The sequence below is a fragment of the Helianthus annuus genome, chromosome 12, assembly GCF_002127325.2.
Source record: "Helianthus annuus cultivar XRQ/B chromosome 12, HanXRQr2.0-SUNRISE, whole genome shotgun sequence".
Classification (NCBI taxonomy): Eukaryota; Viridiplantae; Streptophyta; class Magnoliopsida; order Asterales; family Asteraceae; genus Helianthus; species Helianthus annuus.
In genome coordinates, this window is record NC_035444.2 from 4,905,603 (window position 1) to 4,929,249 (window position 23,647).

Consider the following 23,647-nt stretch of genomic DNA (forward strand, 5'->3'; position numbering starts at 1 on the left):
CACTATCACTAAAAAATGACCGATCATATTATGATATAAGATATTAAAAAATAATATAAAATATTTATAAATTGAAAAATATTATTAACCTTTTCCAAACTATCACTTGTGTATAACTATTTTTCTAAGAGCAAATTTTTCATTCCACAAGAGAATAGCAAATTGCAAAACAATGCCACAACTAATAACACATTTAGACCGTGTGTTATAGAGTAATGCCCTTACCAACGTGGAAGCTTTTCGCGTGTAACCGGCGCGTGAGCCTTCTCATGGCATGAAGAGGGAAAGAAATGTAAACAAAGTGTATGGGCCAGGTTTTCAACCAATCACATTTTTTTTCCTTTTTCCAACTTTTCTTTATTTTATTTAAATTAAATATATTATTTTATTATTTTAATGCATGGTGAACAATGGAATTTTATGAAATCATTACACAAGTGGTTGAACCGGATTGTACCTGGTGATTCAACTGGTTTAACTAGTTAACTCTATAATTTTATAAATTACACACATACATCTAGATTTATATACACTAACTAGTAGCATACACATACATCATGTATACATGTTAACTCACTAAGACTATATAGTATATAAACACATCGTACTACTGTCAACAACAACAAAATTCAAAGAAAACAAAAAATAAAATGAGCTACCAATCGCGTGGGGTGATAAACTATGAACAAACGATCAAGATGGAAATTTGGAACAAAATTGGAGGATGATGATGGAAATCTGAAACAAACAATGGAGTGAACAATGAAGTGATAGAAGTCTGAAACAAGTCACGAACGATGGAGTGATGAAGCAGATTTTGAGTTTTGATCGACAGAGAAGGAAGATTGAAAGTCGCTACTCGGCACTTGCTAAGTTAAAACTAGGGAGTAAACACTAAGATAGGCCAATAAAAAGTAAAATTCCAAACCCAAAAACTAACTTGGGCCAGTACCGGTATAACGGTTTAAACCAATATACTCGTTTGACACGTTAAATAAGTTAATCAGTTCATGTTCATGTTACACGATTTTAAGTGTGTGCAGTCTATAGTTAATATTTTTAACACGAATTAAAATACAAGATGTGTTCACCATTGGTGTTTGAAATCATTTAAAAACACCAACATCTACCTTCTCTCTCAACCAACAGTGAAAAAGCAACAACTATTTCCTTCCTTCTCCTCAAGTTTCAACAACCCGTGAACCCAACCCGCCACCGGAACCTGCATCCTATGTGGCGGTGTTACCTGCCACGCCGCCCAACCCGTGGCCTTACACGAGCCCCACACCATGCAACCGTAAATATGACACGATTACCCAATGTTTTAAAAACCGGTTTTTATACCGTACCGTGTTGGGCTCATAAATGGTTCAACCGGGTGCACCGAACGGTTTAAACTGGTTTTTAAAACATTGCAATTACCCATAACTAATGTCACACCCCAAAACGAGAGCATGTGACATATTTCGCAGGTTTAATTCAGAAATCCAAAGTACAAACATCATAGACCATAGTTCAAACATAAACCACAACGAAAGTCTAACAGTAGTAAATAAACTTAAAAAAAAGTTGTCTAACCAAAATAACAACCCATAATCAAATAAAACCATTCAAACACTCCAACCACCAAGTGTGAGGCCTATCCATGCCAAACGATCACGCAAGGCCTTTAGCATTTGCATAAGTGGTCGAAAGCCTCCCTCCAAACCTTAGGCCAAAAAAAAATGAATGTAACTAGCAGTAAGGTAAATGCCATGGACTAAAATAACAAAGTCACCAAGCTTTAAAACACATGTAACATTTTTATGGTTTAACAACTTGTAATAGGGTTGTACATTCGGCTCGTATAAATTAAAGCCAAAATCATCATAACTTGTAAACCCTTAACTCACGAGTTTGATATTAGGTCCGGTTCTGAAAATGTCTCTCAAATCAAACCCTTTCATCTTTACTTTTGATCCAAAATACCGACAAAAACGAATCAAACCCTTGTTTACTTTCGATCCCAAAGGCCCACAAAAAGAAGCCAAAATTCAACATCATCAAAAGCATAATCAAGAAATGGGGATCATGAGCATCAAGAGTCCGCAACAACAAACCACCCATCAAAAGAAATCCCCACCAGTTGGTTAATTTTCAATGTTTGCTTTCTGATACATATAGTTTTCTGTATGTGAAAATAAAAACTGAACAAAAATAATCAAATTGAAAATGTGTATATAAATAGTGTATCGCTTGGTAAATACAGTAGATGCATTACTGATCAATCTATTCACGTGAACCAAATACAGTAGATGCATTATTCGTTTATTTTTTTTAATTGCTAACACTTGGTTTCATTTAGATGTTTATGAGAAGATTGAATGAAGTTTGAAGATCTTTGTTTTAATTGTTAACACGATGGTTGTAACTTGTAATAGTTTTATTTAGAATTTGTTTTATGGCTTGAAATTTTTATTGTTGTTTTGCTACTTTTATTTTGGTTGGTTTGAACTTTGAATGTAGCAACTCTTAGTTAATGTTTTAAATGGTTTGATTTGTTTTTATTGAATTGTTAATTTTACGATTTCATTGTCAACTGATTCCCACGAGAACCGCTTACACGAGAACCGTTTAACCGGTGCGGAACCGAACCGGAACCGTTATAATACGGTTCCGGTTCTTAAATTTAGCAATTAACGGTTTCGGTTCGCTGTCAGTTCTGAACCGTTGCACAGCCCTATGATTCTTCAATATCGATTCAAACAGTTAGATCTTTTTGTGTGAACATGCTAAAATAAATGATTTGGGTTCGCGTTTACAGGTTGAATCTCTTAATTATTTTAAATAATATAATGTTCTTATAGTTTAAACCCAATTTTTTGTACATACTTGTATTCTGAATTTGCAATATTTGAGTATTAATTAACATGTAACAAGAATTGGTCCGTGTTTGTATCAAGTAGGGTGCAAACGAGCCGAGCGGCTCGCGAGCTACTCGAGATCGGCTGGAAACGAGCCGAGCCTTATCGAGCCCGAGCCGAGCTTGAGCCTCAAAACAAAGCTCATTTGTTTATCAAGCCCGAGCTCGAGCCTCACATGTGAAGCTCGTTAGGCTCGTCGAGCCTTATCGAGCCTTAGTGTAAACGAGCCGAGTCGAGCCGAGCTTATTTAAACTTGTTTACAAGCCGACCTCGAACCTAAAAATAAGCTTATTTAGTAAACGAGCCCGAGCCCAACCTTTACTTATCGAGCTCGCAAGCCTAAAAAGTCTATTATTTATATTATTTTTATTTAATATACTAATTAATAGATAATAAACGAGCCGAGCCCGAGCCGAGCTCGAGCTTGATAAAATACAAACGAGCCGAGCTCGAGCTTTGAAAACAAAGCTCGAATCGAGCCGAGCTCGAGCCCGAGCTCTCATAAGTTAATCGAGCTCGAGCTCGTTTGCACCCCTAGTATCAAGCAAGCATCAATCTGTAAATATTCACATGATTTTTCTTTGTGTTTGAAAACGTTTTGATTAAAAAAAAAATCGAATTCAAGATTCAACATTCTATCTATGAAACGAACGAACAAACAGTTACCTTGTTGTTGGCTTAGGGCGTTGTCTTCGGAAAGGCCGCTTGCAAGCCTCACGCTCATCAGGGGTCCAATCGGAGCATTCAACGAGTCCTAGCTTAAAGGAACTATCACCGGTGATGTTGTGTTTTTTTACCCTCTCGAAAGATTGTTTAAAAAACCAAAACCTGAGCTCCTTCTCTTCAACGGTTTTGTAGACTTTGTCACAGCGATTAGCCCATTCCTCAAAAAGAGCCTTCATGTCATCCTTTGATATGGAGTAATCTGCGATCGGATTAGAACTAGGTTTACACTTAACAACAGAATCATCGAATACGTCAAGAAATTAATTAAGAAGGTGGTGGTTATGACATCGATACCTACCTCTTGACTGACTAATCCGCCATAATCCTCGGAGGGGAACTACTGGAACTGACTTCTTCCATATCAGAAGGGCCATGATCATCGACCAAAGATAGGGAGTGAGAGAGAATAAAATGATTAACCCTAATGCATACTTTTTATTATATATAGGGGTGGTCAAGGTTCGGTTTTCATGGTTTTTATTTTAAACAGTAAACCATCATATGGTTAGTAACGGTTTTTTAATTTTGTAAACCATAATCACCGTTTTTTTTTTTTAAAAAAAACTTAAATGTAAGACAAAGTTAGGGTTTGGTAATCACCGTTTTATTATTTTTTTATTTAAATGTAAAACAAAGTTAGGGTTTGGTACTTAAAAAGTAAACACTGCGTCCTTCCGAGTTCCACTACCCCTCGCCGGCTCGCCGTCGTCCTATACACCTGCCGCGCCTCAGTCTCTCAGGTGGTGATGTTATGAATTTACTGATTTACTGTTTGAATGAGTCAATGACCAGATTTGTACTTTTGGTTTAGGTAATAAGACTATGTGATTTCTTAATAGGAGCTTTAAATTTGTTGTGTTTGTATCAATGTTTTCAGAACCGGATCGGACGTCAAACCGGTCTCCTTACCGGTTCACGGGGCCAACCGGATGTAAGAACCGGGAGGTGTCGTAAATATCATAAAAATTGATAGTTTTCAATCCGAAAAAAAAAAAAAAAAAAAAAAACGGTCCAACCCTTTTAAAAGCACTGGTTTGGATAGACTTTAAACTATGAATGTTCTTGTTGTTGTTATCAATAGGCTTTAGAATGATGTTATCGTGTTATCATGTTTATGTTTGAGTAGGCTTTAAACTATGATTAATTGTCAATTTCTAGTTGTGAATGGTCCGTGCTTGAAATCCTAAACTTCTTGTGGGTTGCCAAGTGTACCGTAGTGGTCTTTGTTTGAAGTAATGATCATAGTTTAAATTATATTATTTTTTTCGAACGGCAATTGTAGGGGTCAAAGGACCCACTACCCCACAGGACGAGACAAGCTCTTAAACCCTGCCCAGGCACAACTTTATACTAAAATCTCAATATGTACACAGCAGGAGCCGAACCTGCTCCTCAAATTGTAGATGATCAATGATTTTGTGTTTAAAAGAATTGTGAGGGATTGACTTTATGCTGTGTTTGAAGTAATGATGGTTTAATTGTATTACCATTTTGGTGTTTCTTGGATTTTGATTTTGTATTTCACTTTTATTTACCTCTACATGCATCTATAAACAATTCAATGGGTCTTGTTCAGACTAAGGGGCTGTTTGGTAGCCTCTGAATGGTCATTAAGAGACTACCTCTTAATGGAACTATTAAGAATTTTACCAATGAGAAGGTAGAAGAATGTGACATGTGATGATTTACTATTCAGAGGTTATCTCTTAACCATTCAGACTTGAGGTTACCTCTTATTCATTAAGAGGTTTTAAACCATTAAGAGGTAGCATCTGAATGGTCATTAAACCATAAATGTTTTTGTATTTTGACTTGATAAATGAGTTAGATGAGTCAGCCATGTTCGGACTATTTGGGTTAGAGATGATGTCTTTGAAACTTTTCTGATCTTTAATCCTTTTTCTTATAAGACAATATAAATGTATTTTTTTATCATCTTTATTTAGTTTACGTGTTTTTTAAATTTTTAGTAACTATGTTCTTTTTCATTATAGTATCGTATTTATTTTTATTATGTGATGAACCTTACCCGATTCAAAATTTTTTATGTTCAGTCATATGAAATTAGAGCATCTAAAGAAAGTGAACCACTGGAAAAAAATCACTTCATGTGTCGGTCGTATGAAATTGGAAGCATTCTTGATTTTGTTTGTTAACCTGCCGATTCTTGATAAAATCTGGAAATGCTATAAAGCTGTTCCATTTCTCTCCTTTAGTTTAGTTTCATGATAAGCAACAACCAACCAACCGACCGACCACTAGTAGCTACCAACATTTCATTCTTTAATGATAAAAGTAAAACAACATAAAATTTGGTTTTGTTAACAAATCCCATTTGAAAATGTTGTTTATGTTTAACAAGGGGGTGTTTGTTTTTTCACAAAAGCTCTTTTTGGCCTCTTTTGTCTACGTTACACAGACCACGTACAGACGTTTAGGTCTGAGTGTTTGTTTTTCAGAAAAGATTTCATTAAAAAATGTCTACACAACCTCTTTTTGGTGTAGATGTGGTATAGCTAGAGGTGTACAAAAAAACCGGTTTTAGAACCAAAACCGGGGAAAAACTGAAACCGGTTTTAGAACCGAACCGAACCACCAGTTGTAGACCGGTTAAGGATATTTATCTTCGAAACCGGTTTTAAAATCGAAACCGGTTATAAAAAAAAAAGAGTTAATTACTGTTTCCGTCCCTGTGGTTTGTCAGAAATCACTATTTCTGTCCATTAGTTTAAAAATTGCGATTTCAGTCCCTGTGGTTTCACTTTCGTAACCATTTCAGTCCACCTCGTAACCATTTCAGTCCCTGTATTTACAGAATAAATGGATTGAAATGGTTACGAAAGTGAAACTACAGGGACTGAAATTGTTACGAAAGTGAAACAACAGGGACTGAAATCGCAATTTTTAAACTAATGGACTAAAATAGTAATTTTTGACAAACCACAAGGACGAAAACAGTAATTAACTCAAAAAAAAAAAAAAAAAAAAAAAAAAAAAAAAAAAAAAAACTGGGTTATTTCTAAATATGTTTGTTGTTATGTACAAGAAAGAAAGAAATTTGCTTGGTTTATAAGAAAAGAAAGGGATCCTAAAAAAACCCTAATCAATCACACAGGCGGCAATAATGGCCCTATGGAAGAGATCATCATTGTCGGTTCTCATGGGAGGGCGGCGGTTGCTCAGTTTACCTCCTCCGACTCCGACTCCGATTAGTCGTTATCATTCAAAAGGTAAGTAAGTTTATTTATGTATTTCGATTCATTCACTCATTCATGTGTTAAATAATAAATAAATAAAGGGGATGTTAACAAGTAAATAAATAAAAAAATCGCATGCAGGAGGTTTCTTCTCCCCCAGCGAAGAAGAAGAAATAATAAAGAGGCGTTTTGAGGCATGGGCGGTTGAACATGGCAAATCCTACAAGACGGTTGAAGAGAAGGAAAAGAGGTACAAGATTTTTAGAGAGAAATTGAGGGCCATAGAAAGGCACAACTTCAAGTTCCCTGATTACTGCAAGAGAGAACTCACCAAGTTTTCGGATCAGACCTGGGAGGAGATTCGTCGTATCTATGGTCATAATTGAGACTGCTCTTACTTACTTAAAATTCCGTAATTATTTGAAGCAATTTTTAATGTGAAATCTGGAAATAACAAAACTAATTCATGGTTAGTCTTTACTCTTTAATGATTATTCAAAAGTGACCAATTAGCCTATGCACGGAAGTTGTTTGATGAAATGCCTGAGAGAAACATAACATGCATACAGATGAGAAGCTTGAGTGATGTATCTTATGTTCCGAAGAGAATCTAATGAAACCATAAACAAGGATGTAAGCGAGTGTTATTCGCATTGCCACACGGTCAGGGAGTGTAATTACGGGTTCTCAGCTACATAGGTTGGTTATTAAAACACTGACCCAAGCCTGTTAACTTTTGTTACTCTTCGTGGCGTTTAGATTCATTACTCGCTTTATAACGGAGCAAACAAATTCATGGATTTATACCCAATTTTGGTGTCTCAATGGACATGTATGTAAGCAGTGCTCTTTATATTAGTATACTCAAAATGTTCTTCCATATTAGATGCACGCTATATGTTTGATGAAATGTGTGAAAGAGATATTATGTTATGGAACGTGATGCTTTTCGGGGATACCCAGATATCTATAATAACACCAATCTCAAACTTTAACAAGAACTGCAACTCTCATGTTAGAAATCAAATGAGTACACATTTGTGGCACTAGTTATCGCAACCTTGCTAGCCTTCCGTTTGGGTACCGGTTCAATACACAACTTTTAAAAACCGGTTTAAACCTTGACCCCACGTTATTAGACATGTACGCCAAATGTGGAAGCAAAAGACGCTTAAAATGTATTTGAGCCCACAATTTGCAAAGACATTGTGTGTTGGAACTCGATGATATTAACACACAGACAACACGGAGATGCTAAAGAATCTGTATAGTTGTTTAAAAGAATGTTAAATGAGGGAATCTGTCCCAACTATGTCACGTTTGTAGTTGTTCTTTCAGCTTGTGACCATGTGGGTCTAGTAACAGATGGGTTTGACCGCTTTGTGTCAATGACTAACTTTGGAATCGAACCAAGGTTGGAATATTATGCGTGTATGGTTTCACTTCTGGGTCGGGCTGAGAAATTGTATGAACCTAAAGATTTTTTTTTTTTGAAATATTACCAATACCTCGAGCTGGCATGATCTAGAGGATGATGAAACAATGGTTAACCGGGCAGGGTTAACTCACTGGTCTCGTCAAGAAGGGTTAATCCCTTCCTCTCGAGGATCGCTGGCTGGATCACCGGTGGGTTGATCTCCTGCACAAGGAAACAAACTGTGACTCGTAACAAGGAGGATGGGGTGGGGGGTGCTCCTTGTTACCACTCTCTGGCGTGAGAATCAGTAGTCTGCTTGGGAAGCAAAGTATGATAGTAATAGTAGTGAGAGAGTTGTGAAGAGATACCTCAAACCTGGTTTGGGGTTGGTATTTATAGCCGAGGAGTGAAGGAGGAGGTGGCTGGACGGACTGACAACATGCTGCACCTTTGCAGGTGTGTCAGGCTTGTCGGACGTGGAGGTAACGCCACGTCAGTCTGTCGCTTACGTAGACCTGACAGGTGACTGTCATTGGTGCTACTTGCACTGTGGTGTCAGTCCCACTTGCTGAGCGCACAGGATGCGGTGCGAGCCGCATCGCTGCTTGCGGTAACTTTTAATGTTACCGCGTCTCATACTTGTGATCAAGAAATACGCGAGATGCGGTGCCAGCCGCATCGTCGTCCGTGGAGACTGTTAGTGTTGTCTGCATCCCTTGTCGTGACGAAAATGCCCATATGATGCGGTGTCAGCCGCATCGTTATGTTCATCTGCTTCCACACACAAGGTAAGGCTTCTCATCCTCTGACCGATTGGATTCGAAGGATGTGAACGCATGGACGCGGTTCATTGCTGGTGGGGGTTTGTTTGATACGGGTGATGGTCGATTTAGGACCATACCCCTTCAGAGGAGTTTGTTAAGCGCGTGTAGAGTTGTGGGCATCTTGAAACTGGTATATATGCTGCAGAAATGGTGATTTTGTATATATTGCTTTATAGAATTTACGCGAACAAGGGAATGTGGGGTGAGGTGAAGAAGATAAGAGAGAAGATGAGTGTAATGGGGTGGTGAAAGAAGTTGGATTGAAATTGATGATAGGTTCATGTTTTCATTGTTAGAGACGAGTCTCATCGGCACACAGATTTGATTTATAAATCGATTAACGATCTGCTTGATTTACTAGAACATTAGTTTATGAATCAGACCATTGTATGATCTTGATAAATTTGAGTAATGAAGAGATGTGAGTTAAAAGGAGAGATCTTTTGGCCCTTTTTTATTTCTTGATGGTGACGACAAGATGAGAAGAGTTCAACCAGTAGCGGATCAGGATATTTTTAGTGGGTCATTCTTCGAATATGTGTGTCTAATCGGAGTCTACAATTCGTATATTACACATAAAAAATGAGAACTAAATGCTAGATGACACTAAAAATAATTATCTAGATCACTTGACTCTTATCATACTCTTGGCTCTACTTGCTGGTTTTGAACTTGAGTTTAGTATTAACACATCACTCGCAATTGATAGATGAAAGTATGAAACCACTATGAATTAAGATGTTTACAAAACAATATAAAATTTCTACAATTTGAAAATAAATATTAGAGTTAATTACACAAATGGGTCCTGTGGTTTATACATAATTTCGCCTTTGGGTACTAACTTTCTTTTTTAACAGGTTTAGGTTCTATGGTTTCAATTTTGTAACACATTTGGGTACTAACACCAAAATTATTTAATTAATGACTAAAATACCCTTGCATTTTTTTAAGTTTATCAATGTAACACATTTGGGTACTAACACCTAAATTTATTTAAGTTTAAATCAATTTTACAAAATCTATTTATTTTTTTATTTTCATTATTTTATTATATCTCTTAATTAACATAATTTTTTTTATTTTCATATTTTTATTAAATTTCTTATTTAACATAAAATCTACTTGTTACACCAATATTTTTTTAAATAGATTTTTTAAATAAATCTACTAGCTATATAGTTTTATGTAAATTAAATTTTCGTTTTCAATTTTGGATTGAAATGATTGATAATAATAAATATCTTTCATGTAAAAAAATTTAAGCCTTTTTTAACTCGTTTTTTTGTTCATTTACATTTTACTATTTTAAAAAGATATTTAATTTACATAAAACTATATAGCTAGGTATTTTAGATAAAACTATATAGCTAGGTATTTTAGATAAAGCTAAAAAAAATTTAAGCCTTTTTTTAACTCGTTTTTTTTTTTTGTAAAATAGATATTTAATTTACATAACACTATATAGCTAGTAGATTTTACTGGTGCAACTAGTAGATTTTATGTAAATTAAATATCTTTCTAAAATAGTAAAATGTAAATGAACAAAAAACGAGTTAAAAAAGGCTTAATTTTTTTACAAGAAAGATATTTATTATTATTATTATTATTATTATTATTATTATTATTATTATTATTATTATTATCAATCGTATATATACAAAATTCAAAACGAGTAAGGTTTACATTATTTAAAACTAGTAAGAAATTTAATTTACATAAAACTATATAGCTAGTAGATTTTATTTAAAAAAATCAATTAAAAAAATACTTGTGTAACAAGTAGATTTTACGTTAAATAAGAAATTTAATAAAAATATGAAAACGAAAAAAAATAAATAGACTTTATGTTAATTAAGATATATAATAAAAAGATGAAAATTAAAAAAAAAATAGATTTTGTAAAATTGATTTAAACTTACATAAAATTAGGTGTTAGTACCCAAATGTGTTACATTGATAAACTTAAAAAAATGCAAGGGTATTTTAGTCATTAATTAACTAATTTTGGTGTTAGTACCCAAAGGTGTTACAAAATTGAAACCATAGAACCTAAATCTGTTAAAATAAAAAGTTAGTACCCAAAGACGAAATTAGGTATAAACCACAGGACCCATTTATGTAATTAACTCTAAATATTATTAATATTTTTCATACTGAACACTCCTATTACATAGGATCCTATTACATAGGAGTGTAACCAAACAAAGTCATTGTGAGCCATTCAAAACCAGCTTGTTAAAAGTTAGAATCGAGCCGAGCTAACACGAGCTCCACTTCAAACCCAAACTTAAGTTTAAAAACAAGTTTGTTTAATAAACAAACATGGGCCTCGACTTCACTTATCAAGTTCAATCCAGCTAAACAAGACTTGTTATACATATAACTTTTAGTTAATATACCAAATATATACTTATATAACAATTATTATAAAATATAAAATTATGATAAAAAAAACTAAATATTATATGGTCAAGTTTGAGAAAAGAACTCGAGTTGGCTCGAATCGGCTCGAGTCATTTTTTACAAGTCTACAGACCCTTAGACTAGTGGATGTGGGCCGTTGGTTGGGGCGGGGGATGCCAAGCAACACCGGTTAATCCACACCGTGCCAATGTTGGCCATGACGTTGCCCCTCTAGCGTGGCTTTGAAGCCTGGCGCTGGACGGGGGAGGTCTGAGGTGGCTGGCTTGGATTGGCTGGTAGGAGATGTCAACTATTTAAAAAAAATCAACATGGCACCCCAACGCCGCTTCCACACCCCACTTTTTCTGAGGTGGTCTGATGGAGCATACCACGTGTCGAGCAATGCCCCCAACCAACCGACCCCAACACCCCATAGTCTTACGATGGAGTACATCACATACGATTATTCTGCTTTCCCCTGAAAACCTGTCTGTAATAAGACTGAACAAATTAGAAACCCTCAAAATCTCACTTTCGTCGTCACTCCATCACCGAAGATGTCGACTTTCTTCAGAAGATTAAGCAAAGCTACACCCATCGCATTCTCCCACGCATTCCGTACTCAATCGCAATCGTCTTCATCGCATTTCCGCTTTCCAGTCGGAGCGATCGCTGCAATCTCCGGTGGAATCTCCTATTTCTATTACTTTTCTGAGCCTAATTTGGTAAATATTCTTCATATTATTCGATCTGATATGTGTTATCTTGTTGATGAAGCTGATTCGTTAATGTCTGACATGCGGTAGTTTAACCGTTTTGTTTGATTTGAGTTGTTAGGGTTTGGTTGTATAGGTTTGTGTGTTTGGTAGTTAGGAATTAGTTATTTTGACTGTTTGTTTGGATCTTGTAATTTGATTGGTGGTTTCATGATTTTATGTTCTAATTTGATGTGTGTTAGGCATTTTGTTTGATTTGAAATATTAGGATTCGGTTGCTTCGGTTTCTGTGTTTGCTAGTTAGGAACTGTTTGTTTGATTGATATGTGTTGTTCTGATAATGTGATATGCGTGTTAGGTAACGGACAAGTTAGTGCAAAACGGAATGATGTATGATGATTTGATGATATGTCGTGTGGAATATGTGATGTGTGTGTTGATGAAGCTGATTCGTTAATGTCTGAAATGTGGTGTTTTAAGCGTTTTGTTTGATTTGAGATGGTAGGATTTGGTTTGTGTGTTTGCTAGTTAGGAATTGGTTATTTTGATTGTTTGTTTTGGATCTGATACTAAGCAGTCAATAACGGTGCTATAGCGGTGCTATAGCAGTTAGCGGACCTCAGGGTGTGTAGCGGTCCAAATAGCGGTGGCCTATAGCCGTTCCGCTATTAGCGGCGCTAAATACCGCTATAGCGGTGCTATAGCGGTGGCCTATAGCGGTTATAGCAGTAACGGTGTTTGATTGTGTTAATTCTTAAATTAAATTCATCAAAGTTACTATTAGTATTTGATTTGCAACGGGTTTTTGATAATGGAATGATTATTACTATGAATTTTGATATTACTATTAATATTTTTCAAAGATATATTTATATATATATATATATATATATATATATATATATATATATATATAAATACATAAATTATGCATGGTATAAAAATTACCGCTATACCACCGCTATAACCTATATATCATATAGCGGACCTTGACCGCTATTCGATTTTGGACGGCTTTAACTGCATAGATCTGATAATCTGATTGGTGGTTTCATGATTTTATTTTCTAGTTTGATATGTGAATGATATATGATTTTACGTCGTTGTGTGGAATATGTGATGTATGCGTTAGGGAAGCTGATCCGTTAATGGCTGTAAATGTGGTTCTTAAGCATTTTGTCGGAAATTAGATGCTAGGATTCTGCTGTTTAGGTTTGTGTGTTTCCTAGGATACGCAGTTGAGATTACAACGACAGATATAGAGATAGCGATATCCAACAATGGGATCACTGACAAATGGTTTTCTCCACTTACAGGTTCATTTGGATCAAATCAACGAGGACACAGGCCCCAAAACCGGTAGGTTTTTGTTGCATTTTTCTCATCTCGTCTAAAACCGCTGACTACCACCCTACCAGTGACGTTAACTCAAACGCTTTTTTTTTTTTTTTTTTTTTTGTATTTCAGCTCTCATTCCTGATAAATGGGTAGAGTTTAAGCTTCAAGAGAAGGCTAAAGTCAGCCACAATACCCACTTATACAGGTTACATTCATAGTTCTTTCTTCTCTTATAATAAAATTATTTAAAAATGATATCACTTTCTCTGTGGTAATATTTTGTTCTAAAAAATTGTAGGTTTTCGTTTGATCCAAATCTCAAATTGGGACTCGATGTTGCATCATGTCTCATTACAAGGCAAGTTTGTGAACACCTTTATGAAATCAAAATATATAATGTTAGCAATATGGGTTAACTACGTGGTTCTAGAAATAAACTTCACACACCTCACCGATGTATTTTATTCTTGATATGTAGGGCTCCATTGGGAGAAGATGCTGAAGGGAAAACAAAATATGTTGTTCGCCCGTAAGTTTTATATGAAAATGTGCATAGTTCCTGTATGGACAAATATCATAAAAAACAGTATAATTTTTTTTTCTCACAAAAGTCACTCCATAATTTTTTTAGGCGTGTAAACGAACCGAACGTTCATGAACTGGTCATGAACTGTTCATGAACTTGTTCAGCGGGAAGTTCGTTTATGTTCGTTTATTTAATAAACGAACGAACATGAACAAAAAATTTGTTCGTTTAATTAAATGAACGAACATGAACATACCTTGTGTTCGTTCATTTATGTTCGTGAACATTCTTTTATGTTCGTTCATTTATGTTCATGAACGTTCGTTTATTTACGTTCGTTTAAATTTTAATAAATACATAAATAGTTACATTTATATAAATATTAGGTTTTCTAACTACTTATATAAATATAACTAATTAATATATCTATGAACCCTTATTTAGATGTGTTTTCGGATGAAATATAATATATTAGACTTGTTTCTTCAATGATGTTAATTTATGTTTATTCAAATATGTTCATTTAATTTTTTTATGTTCGTTTGTGTTCGTTTATGTTCATGAACTGTTCGTTTAGGCTTTAAACGAACGAACATAAACGAACACGAACATGCCCGATTTCTTAATGAACGAACACGAACAAAAAAAATGTGTTCGATTATATGTTCGTGTTCGGTTAAAGTAAAATGAACGAACATGAACATGCCTATGTTCGTGTTCGTTCGGTTCGTTTACAGGCCTAATTTTTTTGCATATAAAAAACACTATACTTTAAAAAAAATTCACAAAAGTCACTCAATATTTTTTTATGCATAAAAGACATTTAACTTTTTAACTCATAGCCAAATAAGATGTAAATGATTTAAAAGAGAATAAAAAACTTAAAACTTTTAAATTCAGAAAATATTGATTATCCAAAAAACCATAGTTAGCTATATTGATATATTTGATTTACAAAGGTCTAAACAATTCAATCTCGTCTTCAAAATTTAGATGAATTCTTGAGATGTTCTAAAAAAATAATTTGCAGCTAGTGCGAGAAAATAAAGAATGTTAACATGGAATTTGGAACTTAACACGTGTACACGTGTTCTTTTGTGTCATACGTTGCTTATATTTTTTTTTTTTATTCTTAAAAAAAGGATTCAAAATGATGAAACCGTTGAGTGACTTCTGTGAGAAAAAAACAGAAAGTATAATGTTTTTTTATGTGCAAAAAACTGTAGAGTGACTTTTATGATATTTGCTCTTTCCGTAACTGAATATAATTATTTTAAAGTTGATCATAGATGGTTTTATGTATTTAATTAATCCTATTATGTTTTCTTATGACCTGTGTATGTTCAGGTACACCCCGATATCAGATCCAGATTCTAAAGGTTACTTTGATTTGATGATCAAGGTATGTCATACCGAGTTGCCAACTTATACTGATTTAAATTTTTGCGAAATTTTGTTTTAACACTTATATAATTAATTAATTATATTACGATTTTTTTTCCAGATTTATCCTGAAGGAAAAATGAGCCAACATTTTGATAAACTAAATCCAGGCGATGTGGTTGAAGTAAAAGGGTAAACCGTAAACCATCTAATTAAGCTAATATAGAACTCTCTAATCGTCAGTAAATTGTGTGTTTACTTACAACTGACGGAATTGATCTTGTGCAGACCCATTGAAAAGATCCGATACACACCCAATATGAAGAAACACATTGGCATGGTGAGCGTAATTTGTTAAGTTCGTTCTCATGAACGTTATTTTGAAGCGTGTAATAACTTTATTTTTTCCAGATTGCAGGTGGGTCGGGTATCACCCCAATGCTTCAGGTTATTGAAGCCATTCTTAAGAATCCCGACGATAACACTAAAGTAAGAGATTCTTTATTCTTGTATTAGCATGTTAGCGTTGGTTTTTAGATGTTTTTGGTTTTTATTTCGATCTATTATTTTTTTTATTTAATAATATAAGAAGAAAATAGAGATTGGAGATGATTAGGATGTAGGGGTGTGCAAATGGCGGTTCGGTTTGGTTTTTACCTTTAACCATATCCTTAACTGCTAGATTCGGTTATGGAATTTCCTTAACCATAACCATAACAAAAACCAAACTTCGGTTTGGTTACTTAATCGGTTATGAGACTTGGTTATGGTTCGGTTTCGGTTAATAAACCGATCTAAGTTTGAACTAAAATTTAAACTAAATGAACATATTAGACAATTATTATCTCAGTTACAACCGTTTTTATAAATTAAAAAAAAAAAGATAAAAAAAAATATACACATGCATAAAATGAGTCAAATTTTGTACAATAATTATTTTTTAAACATTTTAAAACTAATTATATAACATAAAAAGCTTTCGTATATGTTTTTTATGTATATAGAGTTTGATACTTTGATTCCTTGAACATGTATAATTTAAATATATATTTTAAAAGCACGTCTTAATTCATTTCGGTTCAGTTCGGTTATGGGACGCTTTAATCATATCCATAACCGACTTATTGGTTAATCAAATAGCATTACCCATGACCGTCGGTTAATATTGGTTATCGTTTAATTCGGTTCGGTTAAGTGTTAAGGTTTGTGCACATGTCAAGGATGGAAAAAGTAATTTAGCGCTGATTTTAATTTCAGGTATCTTTAATTTACGCAAACGTATCACCCGATGACATTTTGCTGAAAAAGAAACTTGATATGCTTGCTGCTAGCCACCCCAATCTAAAGGTACCGCGTTTTTTGTTTCTCGAACACCCAATCTTTTAATATGTTTTGTTAGATATATTCTTATTATTTTGTAAATTTGAAATTTCAGGTATTTTACACGGTCGACAGTCCATCGAAGTACTGGGTTGGAGGTACAGGTTACATATCAAAAGATATGGCCTCAAAAGGGTTACCTGCTCCAAGTGACGATACACTTATACTCGTAAGATTTAATCATAAGTTCATAACCCAATACGACCACCGATTATCTGAATACAATTCTTACATGACATAAATCATAATACTAAATACTTTGTTGGTTGTTTGTCTTAGGTTTGTGGTCCACCTGGAATGATGAAACATGTGTCTGGCGGGAAGGCGAAAGATTGGACACAAGGTGAGGTGAGCGGTGTGCTTAAGGAGCTTGGATACACTGAAGATATGGTTTACAAATTTTAGAACAAAGTTAATGGAATAAGTTTTGTCACAAAGAGCAGTTTTAAAAACTATTTTGAGTCCATACCGAGAACGAGTCAATACAATACCCACGATTTGGTGGATGTGTACGATTTGACTCGCCTTGTGAGTGTATGGTTTTTGCCCTTGTGTGGTGAGACTTGGGTTGGTGGTAAGTTGTAGTAGAATAAATGTATTGGTTATTTAACTTTTGAAATTATAAGAATTATCAGTAATTTTCCAATGTTGTCGACCACGTTGAGGGCCAATCTCGAGGAATTGTGATCACATTATTGTCGTTTTAGGGCTTAGAGGCTGTTTGGTAGCCTCTGAATGGTCATTAAGAGGCTACCTCTTAATGGAACCATTAAGAACTTTACCAATGAGAAGATAGAAGAATGTGACATGTGATGATTTACCATTTAGAGGTTATCTCTTAACCATTCAGACTTGAGGTTACCTCTTATTCATTCAGAGGTTTTAAACCATTAAGAGATAGCATCTGAATGGTCATTAAGAGGCTACTAAACAGCCCCTTAATCATATCGTTAATGAAAAAAATACATAAGATTTTGATACAAATCCCGGATCACCACATGGATTTTTAATAGACGTATGCAATGACGTCTATAAAGATCAATTATACACAATTTCAATTTCTCAATAATGGACGGCAGGGAATAAAAGAATTTTTGCAAGACAAATTTTACTTGTCGTTTATAATTATGTAACTCTTGAAAATTTTTATTTTATTTTTGCAATAATGGTAAGTTCATTATTTTCTCTTACACATTTGATAAAAGGCAACTCATTCCAAAATGCAAATTTCTCATTCTGAATCTATCATCTACATAAAAAAAAATCCCTTTGCCAAACATGTTAAATTCTTCCTCATCCTTATGTAAAAAAAAAAAGTCTCCCATGAACAAAAAACCTCTAAAACCAAATCTTTTAAATCTTTATTATCTTTCAAAAAATCTCAACTTCCCCTTCCCGGCCCGGTTCTTACGGTTCATCGTCTTCTTTCTCAACCAATATTTTCTTGCACGCCTCGTAACACATGAACGAAATGCCAGCAGCCGGAACTATCTTAACACAACTCGGACCCAACCCACGATACAATCCTCCAACCCCTTCTTTCTCAAGAATATTCAAAAGCGCGTGAAGCATATTATCATAGACCCGCCCGTTTACAGCACCCGCCTGCATATGTTTACGCGCCACCTCAAGCGGGAACGTTGCGCTACTTGAAATCGCGCCTGCTGCTGACCCGATTAACAAAGTTGCAATGTTGTTAATCTCATCTTTTTTCGAGATTTTCTTGTATGCTTTTCGTAATGTATCGTATGCGAAATAGTTTGCCGCAGCGTACGGGACTACACCGATTAAACTTGGTGCGAGGCCACGGTAGAGTTCTGTGGGGCCCTCTTCTTTCACGATTTTTAAAAACGCGTCTACTAGATTCTTGTACACGCCCCTCTGAAGAAAAACAAGACCACGTGAACACGAGTCGAAACGAGTCGCAACAAAAGACCACAAGTTATTTGAATGCAAGTAAAATGGGTTAACTTTTTACCTGAACCGTGAGTCGGGTTTTGAGTAATTCAAGAGGGTATGTGCATATGGTGGAGCTAATTCCAGCAACCGCACCTGCGATTAACGACTCGGGTATACGGGGCTTTGACTTTTCACCATGTTTAGGAGTCAACCTTTTCTTGACAGTATCATAAGCGAATAACTGCAAAATATTGCATACGATCTACGGGTGTAAACAAGTCTAGAGGCTCGAGAGCTACTCGTGATCGGCTCGGTTAAAAGCTCGAACGAGCCGAGCCTTAACGAGCCCAAGCCCGAGCTCGAGCCTGAAATAGAGCTCGTTTTGTTATCGAGCCCGAGCTCGAGCCTGAAATACAAAGCTTGTTTAGGCTCGCGAGCCTAAACGAGCCCAAACAAAATTTTAATTTTTTATATATAATATATTAATAATGATGATAACATTGATGAGCCGAGCTCGAGCCGAGCTTTGGCTTGTTTAAGCGATGTTGAAGTGAGTTCGAGTCGAGCTTTTAGCTCGTTTAAGGTTGTTCTCAAAATAGTTCGAGCCGAGCTCGAGCTCTGTGTTTTACTCGCGAGCCGAGCTCGAGCTCAAAGAAGTATGCTCGAACCGAACCGAGCCGAGCTCGAGCTCCATAAAAACCGAGCGAGCCGAGCTCGAGCCTGGGCGAGCTCGGCCCGGCTCGTTTACACCCCTAATACGATCTCATAGTAAATAAAATGTAGCATGTAAAGTTAAACACATCATCAAACACACAAAGAAAAAGTCGGTAGCAAACCGCTACAATCTGCAGTTAGAGTAAAATACACAGAAGGTCCCTGTGGTTTACCAAAACTTTAGATTTGGTCCCTAGCTTTTCAAAAGTACACGAATGGTCCCTATGGTTTGCACTTTGTGACGTATTTAGTCCCTAGCTTTTTTCCAAAAGCACATGGATGATCCCTGTGATTTGCACTTTGTAACGCATTTAGTCCCTAACTTGGACATGCTAAAACCTTTAGATTTGTTGGTTGGGGACTAAATGCGTTACAAAGTGCAAAAAGCCACAGGGACCATCCGTGTACTTTCGGAAAGCTGGGGACAAAATCCAAAATTTTAGTAAACCACAGGGAGCATCCGTGTACTTTCCGGATATATAATATAGCACATGAAATCAACCTAAAACAACATCAAATTGGCAACTACAAAAGGTACCGAATACTATCGAACATAACACGTTTGATACCAAACAGCAACTAAATATACTAAAACCAACACTAAACAACGACAAATACGATTAAATTAAAGTGTGTATATATAAAGATTGACCGAAAACAAGTCATACCTCGATTGCTTTGCTTGGAGCGACACGAATGACGTTGACCATATTACCCCTGAAGAGCCCGGTCCAACCTTCAGTCTGCATAATATCTTGAAACACTTCAGTACTAGAATGCCCACAACTGCCTACCATCAAATGAGTTCTTATAGTCTCTAACGGAGCAACACAAGTTCTCGAAACCGCCCCTGCGATCGCACCACTAATTAACCTCCTTAGCGACGGATCCCCGATCTTGATCTTCAATTTCAACCCACCCTTTTTCTTTAAACGAGATTCGGGTGTCGAAACAACCTTGGATAAACATGGATGTTCGACACCTTCATTATCGTTGGTTTTTGTCGAATTCGGTGAATTACGGTTTACAGTTGCAAAACCGCCACTGCCCATTTGCCCGACACTTGCAAAAAAGGTTCCGGATTGCGAAAAATGATCATCTCTAGAACACCAAAGAAACCCGATTCCCGAATTTGGGAATAACCCATCTTCATTGTTCTCTAACAAAACTCTTGTATCCATTCAACTCACCACCAAGATTACGATAAACTCGATAAACCCGATAAAAATGTATTTTTTTTTCTACAAGAACATGATTATGAAACAATAATTAGTAACATAAACCTTAACATATGGCTGTGTCTTTAAGCTAAGAATATGCTAACAAACACCAATGATAGCAAATTAGAAGAAATGTAGAATCTTTTTTTTAAATATTCAGAAACGGATGGCGGCGCAGTTTGTTGCTCGTCTACCTGTTATCCTTATGTAATTTGTCCTGATAATTGGAATGAAACAAAATTTTATCAAAAAAAAATAAAAATAAAAAATAAAATTGTAAATCCATTTGGTGGTGAATAACTGAATATCATGAAGAAATACAAATCTTTAAACAAGGGTTTTGATTAAAACTTAAAATGATAAAACAAAAATGCATTTAAACATGAGATAGCAAAATTGAGAAAGATTGAATCTTTTTACAAATTTAAAGAACCCAATCTAATGAAAAATAATAATCAACAAAAAGCCCCCAAGATTTTACAATGGCAGTGTGTTTAGAAATATAATCACCTAATTTAAAGAACCCAAATTTATCTTTAGAAATACAATCAAGATTGAATCTTTTTTAATGAATATAAAGAACCCAAATTAATAAAAAAATAATAATAATGATCAACAAAGAAAACCTCAAGATATTGCAATGGCAGTGTGTTTAGAAATATAATCACCTAATTTAAAGAACCCAAATTTATCTTTAGAAATACAATCAAGATTGAATCTTTTTTAATGAATATAAAGAACCCAAATTAATTAAAAAAAAAAATAATGATCAACAAAGAAAACCTCAACATATTGCAATGGCAGTGTCTTTAGAAATATAATCACCTAATTAAAAAATAAAAATAAAAACCAATTTAATCTTTAGAAATATAGTCAAGGTTTAATCTTTTTTAAGAATTTAAAGAACCCAATTTTACAAAAAAAAAAATAATAATCAACAAAATAAACCCCAAGATATTACAATGGCAGTGTCTTTACAATATAAATAATAATCACCCAATTTATTGATTAATTGGGGGTTTTGAATGTAACAAGAGGAAATGGGTTTACATATGATTGGAAAACACATAAAGATTGAACCTTTTTTGAGAATTGAAATAACCCAAATTAACTGATGAACACTTTGAAGAACTTAGATTGATTTTTGGTTAAAAAAGAGAGTGATTTACCAGGTGAGTTGTTTGTTGAAAATGGAAGTCAGAAGGCTAATTCACTCATTCGTTTACTTGTTTGGTCTCTCTCTCAATACGAATTGCAGAGAGAGAGAGAGAGAGGGAGAGAGAGGTGTTTGGCGGCAATGGAGTGGTTTGGGTGATATACATATGAGACAATGTGACCTAATACAATATAGAGCTAGGGACGAGCATGGTTCCTGATCGGTATTGAACCGGTACCGGTATCGAAAGTATTGGTATCGAAAATCTTCAAAATTGGGTATTGGTATCAGTACTGAATATATTCAGTACAGTACAGTTCGGTACTGGTATTTTAGTGTAAAAACCGGTAAATATCGGTACCGTACCCGACTGGTACCGAAAATGTCAAAAGTCGGTACTGAATCGGTACCGAAAATGTACCCGGTTCGATAAATTTGGTACCGGTACCGAATACGGTACCGATACCCGGTACCATTTGCTCATCCCTACGTAGAACCACAATATACCCTTGATTCATATGTAAAAATGTGTGATCATTCATATTTAGTTTATGTGTTAAGTTGGACGGTGTGGGATACCGCCCTTGTCTAGCTCATCAGATTAGCGTATGAGACACTACTGTTCAAGGGCACTTTCGTGAAAGGGACAACGATTGTTGAAGTGAATGTTGACATATGGGGTGAGGTGGATGTGTTCTGGGTAAGATTATCGTTTGATTAAACAAGCAAGATTACATAAGAAACAATCAAGTATGAGTATGCTTCCATTTTTCCTCATGTTTGTTGGCATGTGATGGAGCAATTTCATCTAGAACATTAACGTGGAACCTTATCTTTTTAGAACAACGACACACACTCCCTAATTCTACACCATATAAAATCCACCTAAATACTCACATTAAGGTTTGATTGTTTGAACCCTCACCACTTGATTGAGGGGAATTCACTAACGCCATTAAGCTATATTCTGCTTCTCACATTATGCATGGTTGAAGTATTTTGAAGCTCTTGCTTTTATGACATTATTTATCCAAGGTTCGGGTTTTCTTTCCCGATGAATATGAAATGTGTGTACTTGTATACTTAGAATGTTTTGAGTTATTGCTTAGAATCTAATTATTCTTTTATACTCATAGAACCTTTTTAATGACTATTGTCTTGTTGGAGCTCTAAGATTGTGTTAAAAGGGATATTTTGGAATAAACTCATATACAATAGTTTTGTTGTTGCTACAATAAAATATGGGTCGGGTCTTGCAGTTATGTTAGTTTGTGTTTAACATCCCGAGTCCAGATCATGAGGTATAACATGTAAATAAGGTGAGGTGGTAAACCGAATTTGAAGTCCTAAGAACGTCATGCGATGATCAAATCATTAAAACAAAAAATTATTAAAACAAAGGAGAGAGAATAATGTAAAGCATGTAAACATGTATACAAGGAAAAAAGTATGGGACCATTGTAGTGGTACAACCGAAAGAGATATTTTCCATAGAGAAAACCATGAGATACCAAGTCTCTCTTGGGTGAGAGTGGTGGAAGATATTTAGGAAGGAAGTGGAACAGAGAAAGGCTATATGACCATGTTGTTACTTTTTCCTTAGACTGTCTCCAATGCATCGGCCTGCATTTACTACATGCATCCTAGTCATCACTGCCACATCAGTTTTTTACTACATGCATCCTAGTCATCACTGCCACATCAGTTTTTTACTCATTCTTAACAAATGCACTCTCTCTCCTCTTTTTAACTCCAACCCATCCTTCCCTTCCCACATGCACCCTCTCTCCTCTATTTTTTTAAGCTTAAAATTGAATGGGCCCACCTTCTCTCTCTGCACTT

At 35.2% G+C, this 23,647-nt stretch overlaps 4 protein-coding genes across 4 annotated transcripts; 2 read left to right on the top strand and 2 right to left on the bottom strand.

Moving 5' to 3' along the window:
• Positions 1–1,506: 1,506 nt before the first annotated feature.
• LOC110893858 (cysteine protease XCP2) lies at positions 1,507–4,057 on the bottom strand. The gene is made up of 3 exons (XM_022141003.2): positions 3,928–4,057; positions 3,570–3,828; positions 1,507–1,708 (listed from the first exon to the last, which is right to left on the bottom strand). Exons 1-3 carry the CDS (start codon positions 4,007–4,009, stop codon positions 1,657–1,659), a joined length of 393 nt encoding a protein of 130 aa, XP_021996695.1. The 5' UTR covers positions 4,010–4,057; the 3' UTR covers positions 1,507–1,656.
• A 2,632-nt stretch (positions 4,058–6,689) lies between these two features.
• Positions 6,690–7,343, top strand: LOC110896302 (probable cysteine protease RDL3). The gene is made up of 2 exons (XM_022143735.2): positions 6,690–6,859; positions 6,968–7,343. The coding sequence occupies exons 1-2, from the start codon at positions 6,754–6,756 to the stop codon at positions 7,210–7,212; spliced, it is 351 nt and encodes a 116-aa protein (XP_021999427.1). The 5' UTR covers positions 6,690–6,753; the 3' UTR covers positions 7,213–7,343.
• A 4,604-nt stretch (positions 7,344–11,947) lies between these two features.
• Positions 11,948–17,462, top strand: LOC110893857 (NADH-cytochrome b5 reductase-like protein). The gene is made up of 12 exons (XM_022141002.2): positions 11,948–12,198; positions 13,506–13,548; positions 13,657–13,732; positions 13,826–13,885; positions 14,006–14,056; positions 15,401–15,455; positions 15,558–15,628; positions 15,725–15,776; positions 15,848–15,925; positions 16,694–16,783; positions 16,872–16,985; positions 17,096–17,462. Exons 1-12 carry the CDS (start codon positions 12,031–12,033, stop codon positions 17,219–17,221), a joined length of 984 nt encoding a protein of 327 aa, XP_021996694.1. The 5' UTR covers positions 11,948–12,030; the 3' UTR covers positions 17,222–17,462.
• Positions 17,463–18,026: 564 nt separating this feature from the next.
• LOC110893856 (adenine nucleotide transporter BT1, chloroplastic/mitochondrial) lies at positions 18,027–21,971 on the bottom strand. The gene is made up of 4 exons (XM_022141001.2): positions 21,819–21,971; positions 20,098–20,670; positions 18,795–18,956; positions 18,027–18,697 (listed from the first exon to the last, which is right to left on the bottom strand). Exons 2-4 carry the CDS (start codon positions 20,608–20,610, stop codon positions 18,224–18,226), a joined length of 1,149 nt encoding a protein of 382 aa, XP_021996693.1. The 5' UTR covers positions 20,611–20,670; positions 21,819–21,971; the 3' UTR covers positions 18,027–18,223.
• Positions 21,972–23,647: the final 1,676 nt, after the last annotated feature.

Excerpts from the sequence above, each read along its gene's own strand:
- LOC110893857 (XM_022141002.2), top strand. The coding sequence starts at position 12,031 with ATGTCGACTTTCTTCAGAAGATTAAGCAAAGCTACACCCATCGCATTC. Across the intron at positions 15,926-16,693 it reads ATCCCGACGATAACACTAAA|GTATCTTTAATTTACGCAAA; the intron begins GTAAGAGATTCT and ends TTTTAATTTCAG. Across the intron at positions 16,986-17,095 it reads GTGACGATACACTTATACTC|GTTTGTGGTCCACCTGGAAT; the intron begins GTAAGATTTAAT and ends TGTTTGTCTTAG.
- LOC110893856 (XM_022141001.2), bottom strand. The coding sequence starts at position 20,610 with ATGGATACAAGAGTTTTGTTAGAGAACAATGAAGATGGGTTATTCCCA. Across the intron at positions 18,957-20,097 it reads CTCCAAGCAAAGCAATCGAG|TTATTCGCTTATGATACTGT; the intron begins GTATGACTTGTT and ends AATATTTTGCAG. Across the intron at positions 18,698-18,794 it reads AAACCCGACTCACGGTTCAG|AGGGGCGTGTACAAGAATCT; the intron begins GTAAAAAGTTAA and ends GTTTTTCTTCAG.
- LOC110896302 (XM_022143735.2), top strand. The coding sequence starts at position 6,754 with ATGGCCCTATGGAAGAGATCATCATTGTCGGTTCTCATGGGAGGGCGG. Across the intron at positions 6,860-6,967 it reads TAGTCGTTATCATTCAAAAG|GAGGTTTCTTCTCCCCCAGC; the intron begins GTAAGTAAGTTT and ends AATCGCATGCAG.
- LOC110893858 (XM_022141003.2), bottom strand. The coding sequence starts at position 4,009 with ATGATCATGGCCCTTCTGATATGGAAGAAGTCAGTTCCAGTAGTTCCC. Across the intron at positions 3,829-3,927 it reads GCGGATTAGTCAGTCAAGAG|ATTACTCCATATCAAAGGAT; the intron begins GTAGGTATCGAT and ends ATCCGATCGCAG. Across the intron at positions 1,709-3,569 it reads CGCCCTAAGCCAACAACAAG|GTTTGGAGGGAGGCTTTCGA; the intron begins GTAACTGTTTGT and ends TTTTGGCCTAAG.